Raw genomic sequence first — 7,700 nt, 5'->3', positions numbered from 1 at the left:
GACGGAAAGCTGGCCATTGTACCCTTCCCACCCAGCCCAGCCCCCTGGGGATGAGGCAGTGCAGGGAAAAGGCTGTATTTTCTGAGCCGAGGCCTTTTGCTGGGGCACTGGGAGTGCAGTCCCAGTATTTTGCTGGGTATTAGCACAGTGCACAGCCAAGGGACTACCCTCCAGCCTCCTCGAGCAGGCAGCACAGGCAGACACATACACAGCTCAGAATTTATTTCCAAATACCTCATTTATATCATTCTCACATGAAATATTTCTTTTGGAATATAGCCTACACTTAGAAAACAGAAGAGAGATTTTTTTATAAGGCACATCAGATTATAGACTACATAGAGGCATCTCCCCCTCATTTATGCTTGTAAAATACTGGTAATTTTAAAAGTAAGATTTCTAAAACCTAGACCCTGTGTAGCCCCACGTAGAGCAATATCCATAGAGTTATTAGACCTCAGTTTACACACACCTAGAAAAGGGCTATAACAAGTTGTATATAAATCACATCTTCAGAAACAGTCACAGCTGGCTACATTCAAAAGTAATGCTACTCCAGACTATGGAACAGGCTGCTTATAAAGTATAACCTACTGCTTCCAGTTCAGCATGATACCAAGCAGTATGATCTTGCAGAGGAAATTCTGTTATTCTTGTAAATGGAAGCTGCTCAGATTCAAGCCTGTCTCCTCCTCAAACACACATTTTTGAGCGACCGAGACCGTTTTTTACAGGGAAGCAAAGCACCCAGGAGAAATCTAGCTTTGTTTTTCTCCAAGATGTTGGCGTGACTGCATATCTGCAATCCCGTCAAAGCATTTGAGTAAGAAATATAAAGGCTCAGATGTTAACTTCAGGACCAGTAAGCATTAAACCATTACCAACCAGATGCAACCAAGTCAAATGCATCCAGCTTCTGTGCTACGGAAGTCTGTTTTTCCAGACTCTTCCAGTGCAGAAGCCAACATATTTTTATTGAATTAAGCCCTAGGTAAAGATTTCCATCCCATATTCATGTTTTCAGTGATGGAACATTACCCACTCTGCACTCATTCTTCTGTAGAGAAGGAAAAAATACTGTCTGTGGAGCCTATGCCAATAGCCCAGAATCCATTTACATAGTGTCATTTTCCTTAATGGGCCAGGAGGTAAACTGTGGTCAGCTTTATCAACTCAAATGGCCTCCACAGTTCTTTGTATCAGACACTAATTCATTTCTGATGAAAAAAGGTTCTGGCCTTCTGTCACTACAGTTTAGTTTAAGAATAAGGCAAAGGTCACTTCAAGGCTAGGGCCAAAGGGAAAAAAAAAGAAGTATAATTTGATCTTCAACTATCTAGGGGAGGGAAAAAAAGTAATTGTGGCCCTAAAAAGACAGACAAGACACAAACGAAATGTGCTCTGCAGAACAGGTTTAAACACTGATCCTTGCAGAGAGTCACATTATCATTTGGGTCTCCCGAACTCACTAGAACTGCAATCAGGCTTAGAGCTCAGTAGGAACCAGATTCAGTCAGAGAACAGGTCACACTCAGCTCTATGTTCATCCCTCAGCTACATTTTAGGCACATTTCAATTAATCTGTTGGAATGATCTGGAAAAAAAAAAAGAATTATCAGTTACATTTTGGGGATGGCCTCAGACAATTTCACAACTATGAGCTTGGACAAGATTCAAACACAAGTGACTGTTGCCTTTAGAAGGGAAACATTAACTTGGTTGGAAACAGCGTTATGAAAAGGATGCAGCAGCCTCAGTTTCTAGAGTCCAGTTTGTTATAAATCTCAATCTGCCTGATTTGTTATTTGTTTAGCAGCCTTAAAAGGTAAAGGGGCATCCTGAAATTCTTGGCTGAAAATTTTAAACCAGATGTAGTTTATATGGTGCTGCACAGGTATTTGTTACATCGCTTAAAAAAAAAAAATTAAAACCCCGACACAACAGTATTTACATTCCTTTGAGCTGAAATAGATGAACTGTCGTCATGTCTGCAAAAACACAGAGGAAATCACCACTGCTCAAGGTAGCGAGTGAAAAGCTCGGTCATGTTTTTGGGCTTCCACTCGGCTTCCTGGGAAAGGAGGACAGAAAGGACTTTCTGAAAGTCAGGAGGTAACAAATGAGATGTCAGCTCCAAAAGGGATTAGGTTCCCTCACCACAAGCTGAAGGTATACCCATGACCTTTTTAACCATGGCATTTGCGTATAGATTACACCTCTTGCATACCCTTTTAAAAGTGATCCCTAAGAGCACTGGCTTGGGAAGACACAAAGAGAGCAGGAGTGAGGTTTTAAAGCTACAAATGTCAGTTAGGAGGCACAGTGTTATTTTTCCCTTTGATCGTCCATGTACAGAGCTCTACATTTCCACCGTTGCTTGTGCGTTCCTCCTGCAAAGCCCTGGCAGTGAAGGCCTCTGTTGTGCTCTGCCCCATCACATACACCTTACAACAGAAGAAGTTGAATCCTTTTGACAAATCCTTCTATGCTCACAGACACATGGTGCTTCTTTTTCCTTAATGAGAAGTTCTGGTCACAAAACTAGGCGCCAGACCTGATATATAGCAATTATTTAACTAAGAATCCTGCTGCAATCCTCGAAAGGGTAACTGAGTCATCCAGTAGCAACATATACACATACATACAGATCTATGCTATACACTCAAGACAACACAAATTGAGATTTCAGCTAATATAGCCTCTATTGATTTCCTCAGAGCAGCACTCAGGTCCTTGCAGCCCCTATACAAAACAGCAGTATTTTTTCCACCAGGATTTGGAGAGGTTTTTCATCTTGTCTGGAGTCCTACATTTGGATTTCTTTGGTTGCTGCTGGGTATCCGAGTACTGAATACCAGCCACGATGGCTGCATCAAAGACCTCCTTGAGGTTTTTCTGAGTCAAAGCAGAGCATTCGATGTAGGATGCGGCTTTTATTTCCTCAGCACACAGCTTTGCAGCCTCCTCCGAGACTGGCTTTTCTTTGCACTTGTCCAGCTCGATGAGGACTTTGACATCCTCCCGGAGGTCTGATTGTGTCCCAACCAGAATAATGGGTGCCTTGGGGCAGTGGCAGCGAATTTCAGGAACCCACTTCTCACTCACGTTCTGGAAGGACGAAGGGCTCACCACGCTGAAGCACAGCAGGAAAATGTCCGTGTTGGTGTAGCATAGAGGCCTGAGCTTGTCGAATTCATCCTGCACAGAACAAAACTGTGTTAGCACTCCACAGAAAGAGCAGTTCTAGCCTGCCCTGAGCCTTGGTGAAGCTGAGGACCACCTGCCACTGCCATCTTGACAGGCACCCCAAAATGAGCACCCAGACTACTCAGCAAGGTGTGACACGAGCAGAAGCCACCTGTACCCAGCCTGAGGTCTTGTGGCTGCCAGCCAGTGGGCACCCTGCCACCATCAAGCACACAGGACAAAGGTGGTGGCTTCCCCATGTACCTGAGATTTTCCAACTAATGCTGCAGGTTATTTCAAGTGCTTAAATATTTCCTCTGCTCTTTGTACACAGGTCCTCTACCCTACTTCAGCAAAGAAGCAAAGCCGTGGGAAGCGGTTATGGCACAGAAAGCTGCAAACTGAAGAGGGAGAAAGCACTTTCCCCAGACCCACCTCTTCCAGGCTGAGTCAGTGAGTAGCCCTGAGAAGGAGCACCGTGTACATCAAAGCTGTTCTGCTGACAGACCTGGGCAAGGGCAAAGCAGATAGGCAGCAGCATGTGTACCTTCTGGGTACCTTTCCTGGAGTCAGCTTTTAAACTGGTAACTACTTAGCAACATCCTACAGGATATGGGAATAATTTTCCTGCCATTGTGTCCAGGGATTTAAATCTGATGGGAGCAATAATGACTTACAATGTGCAGGCTTAACATGCCAATGGCATAGAGTAAGAGCTTTACCTTTCCCTCCCACCCATGCCACATCAAACAAACTGCACACGGGCCTCCCAGCACTACCCTTCTGTTTTGTTTTTTTTTTATTTTTAGTGCAAACTCCAGCAAAGCAAGGCCCTTTTTCAGCTTCAGGACGCAGCCACAAGAAAGTCAAACACTTCATGGTAACAAAAGTGTGTTATCCTCATGGAAGAATGCAGCTATAAGCAAGGGTTACTCCAGGCAGGCTGCTTTTATGCTGACAGCAGGATAAAACCAGGGTAGCAGCCTGAACAGGAAGGATTTGCTTCAGCTGCAGTGACATTTAATTAAAATGGACCATATTCTCAAATGCTTGGAATTGGAAAGGCACAGAAACATAAAGCTGAACATATCTCTCAGTTTACTGATGAATTGCAAGTTGCATGTTAATTTTTGAGATGTGAAATTTTGCTTTAAAGCCTCTGGAGGCCCAGAATATGCAATTTAAAGCCCCCTGGAAGCCTCAGAAATCTTGTTCTGTTCACATGAATTTTTTGCAGCAGCATCTCTGAGAGAGACATTTATAAAAATGTCAAAAAAGTAAGATTCATTAGCTCTCTTGATTCTCAGATTGAGCCACAGAGAAAACCAGGCTCTCACCACTCAGCTCAAGAAAAACCCACATTTACTGAGAGATGCTGCTCTGAACAACAGGGCTGTTTGCAGAAAGGCACCTTGCCATGTAATTGCCTCTTCTTGCTACATGTGAAACTTCAACAGGGCTCAATTCAATGGGTTTGGAAGCAAACCCTAGATCTGAAAGGTTTTTACTAAGATGAAACAATTCCCTTTATATCCTAAGTACACTTTTGCCATTTCAATGGTAGGTACATGGCCTGCAGGGATTCTACACCTCTTCGGGCTACTGATGCTGAAACAGAATTTCCCACTGCCTGGAGAGCTTTTTTTAGCTCCAGATTTTAGCAGCCGTTTTATCAAAGTATCTTGAAGTATCTTCCTTTTCAGGAATCTTTTACTCAGGACAATTTCTGTCAGTTTAGATAACCCTTTCATTTTAAAGACAGTAACTTTACTCAATCCAGCTGCACTTAGGCCACCAGAGCAAACACCTTAACCATTAAGGGCAGAGAAGGCAAGGGGTGACAGGACCTGTTCATCCCTCTTGCAGCTGCCTTTCCACAGACACTGCATGTTCACAGGCTGTCACCTGATGCCAGTTTCACCTGCCATGCTCTGCATATGAACATGCATAGCCAAGACTGTTGCAGTACCACCCCATCTCTTCAGGAGATACAAAATCATGGGACAGTTCTGCTGTTTGACTTCATATCACTACCTGCAGAAGGCTGTTTGTAGGATTTTAGCTCTGCTTTGTAGGGCACACTGCTGTCTACTACTGCATAGCCCTTAAAACCCCATTCCTCAGTAGGGCACCCAGTTACTACTCATCTAAATAGGTTTGTATGTTAAGACCACTGAGATTTTTCAGCATGGTTTTGGTGAAGGCATAGACCTAGATCCACAAATCTTCACAAGACCCTAACTCCCACTGCTTTCAAATGCAGCGAGGTAGCAAAATATTTTTGGCTACTTTTGGTTATCCAGCCTCGACCCCTGGCAAGCAGTGTTGCACACTGCCCAGGGTGGTACAAACGTGGGTCTTCCAGAAAATCTGAGATGGTAAGACATGGGTTTTTTAATGTATCAGGCAAAGTAGGGGATGAGAGGCATCAGCCACCCTCATCTCTTCAGGCTGCAGATTACAGGAAACCTCAGCTTTGCAGCAGAAGCACTTTCTAAACGGGTGGGAATGGCAAATATGAAGCCTCCACGGACAACACCCAATAGTACTTTTTTCTCCCTCCAGCTTCTGTCCCTTCAAAAAACACAGTCTCTGTCTCTGGACACCTACAGCTGTGGTTGCTTTGCATGCATTTATGCCGAACACCCTAATTCTTTAACCCGCAGTTATTTAGCAAAAATAAAGACAGTGACAACCGTTCAAAGAGAAAACCAGGTGGCCGTTGAATCCCCAATATGTTCAGCCTTTCTAGTCAGGCTAAACAGAGCTGCAGCTTGAGCCAGCAGAGCAGCAGCCTGTGCCCAGCCCCTATATAGAGAAACTGTACATCCCCCACCCTTGAACAGACAGGCAAAGCAGTGACTTAAGCAGCAGTGAAAATGACAGCAGATAATAACATGATCAAACACTGAGAATACTTTCAAATCCATGAAGTCATTTGCAGGACTACTTTGCGCAACAGCAACCACTTCTCCCCTCCCGCTGTCACTTAAATCAAGTAAGTGGCTCCACTGACCTGACCAGCTGTGTCACAGAGCTGAAGTCTCACCGGCTTCCCATCGACAGACACAACAGCTTTTGGAGAGAAAGGAGGGAGGGGGGAAAACTGTGGTGAATTCAACTTTACATGTTTTCCGTTAAAGAAAAAAAAATTAAAAGGAAGATTTACTGTCCCTCAGTTCTGATAGCCTTTTCTTCAATTCTTTTAGATTTAACAACTTAGCAGAGCTGGAAGGGACTAACACAAACAAGACCTTCAGGGCTTTCCAATTAATTTTACTACAAGAGATGAGTTAGGCAGTGACGGCACAAGTCCTCCGCAGGCAGCGCGGAGAGCGAGCCCGGCAGTCTGGGATATTCGCCGGCTAGAGGGGTTTAGCTTTACTTCCTCGCACACATTCAGCCCGGGACATGAAAAGCCCCGCTGAACCGCAGAGAAACCCCTGGAAGTCCCCTTTTGTAAGGGCGAGACAAGGCGAGTATTTAAACCTGCCCTTCAGGCGCTTCCGATGCGCCCGACAGCGCTAAGCTCTCCACCGGAGGGTTCCCAATTAAATCCCGGCTCTGGCCGCGCGGCCGGGCATGACACCCGCTGCCAGCCTGGCTCCTTTACACCGGAGACCGGCCGGCGCTGCTGGCTGCGATGGCAGCCTGACAAGCTCGGTCCTGCTCCTGGAGCCCTGCTCCCCATAAATACATACTGGAATCACCGAACCTGGACATCGCGCCCCCTCCGTGCAGCGCAGCCAAGGCCGGACCAGCAGGACGCGTCGCTCCCCAGGACGGCAGAACCCCTCGCCCGCCGCCCCGGTGCCCGCGGCCGCCCCGGTCACTTACCGGAGAAGTTGTCGAAGGCGGTGGGGATGTACTCGGTGGGGTACCCGTTCGTGGTGTAGCTCACTACCAGGCTGGTCTTCCCCACCGCGCCGTCCCCCACCAGAACGCACTTGATGCTGCGCCGCGGCTCGGACCCCACTCCGGCCCCGGCTCCGGCCACGGCCCCGGACCCCGCCGCCCGGCAGCGGCCGCCCAGCGCCGCTCCCAGCGCCGCCGCCGCCCGCCCGCTGCGCACCCTGCGCGGGGGCACCGGCGGCACCTCGCAGCCGCCCGGCGGCACAGGCTTGCTGATGTATCCCGCCTCGCCCTCCTGCTGCGGCGGCATCCGCGCGGCCACGCAGAGCCCCGCGGCCCGGGGGGCGGCGCGCTGCCCGGGGCCGCCGACGCCACGGCCGCCAGGCGGCGCCGCGGCGCCCCCCTCCGCTCTCACGGACGGTTGCGGGCAGGCAGAGGGGGCGGGCCCCGCCGGGCGGCCCCGCCTCTCATTGGCCCGCTCGCCCCGCCGCGCAGCGCCATTGGCTGGGTTCGACGGAGGGGGTGGTGCCGCCCGGCCCGTCGGGGCGCGCGGCCGGTCTTGCGCGCGGAGGCGGCGTGAGGGCCCGTCCGGCCAGGCCGGGCAGCGCTCGGCTCGCTGAGGGACGCGCGTCGCGCTTTGCAGGGCAGGAGAGCCCTGACGT

General features: G+C 48.6%; 1 protein-coding gene across 1 annotated transcript; it reads right to left on the bottom strand.

Annotated features, from left to right (window-relative positions):
* Window positions 1-207: 207 nt before the first annotated feature.
* On the bottom strand, window positions 208-7,397 carry RHOU (ras homolog family member U). The gene is made up of 3 exons (XM_041468775.1): window positions 7,024-7,397; window positions 6,203-6,261; window positions 208-3,198 (listed from the first exon to the last, which is right to left on the bottom strand). The coding sequence occupies exons 1-3, from the start codon at window positions 7,346-7,348 to the stop codon at window positions 2,743-2,745; spliced, it is 840 nt and encodes a 279-aa protein (XP_041324709.1). The 5' UTR covers window positions 7,349-7,397; the 3' UTR covers window positions 208-2,742.
* Window positions 7,398-7,700: the final 303 nt, after the last annotated feature.

Source organism: Pyrgilauda ruficollis, unplaced genomic scaffold (assembly GCF_017590135.1).
Source record: "Pyrgilauda ruficollis isolate IOZ18807 unplaced genomic scaffold, ASM1759013v1 scaffold101, whole genome shotgun sequence".
Taxonomy (NCBI): Eukaryota; Metazoa; Chordata; class Aves; order Passeriformes; family Passeridae; genus Pyrgilauda; species Pyrgilauda ruficollis.
This window is presented reverse-complemented; position numbering and strand designations above follow the sequence as displayed.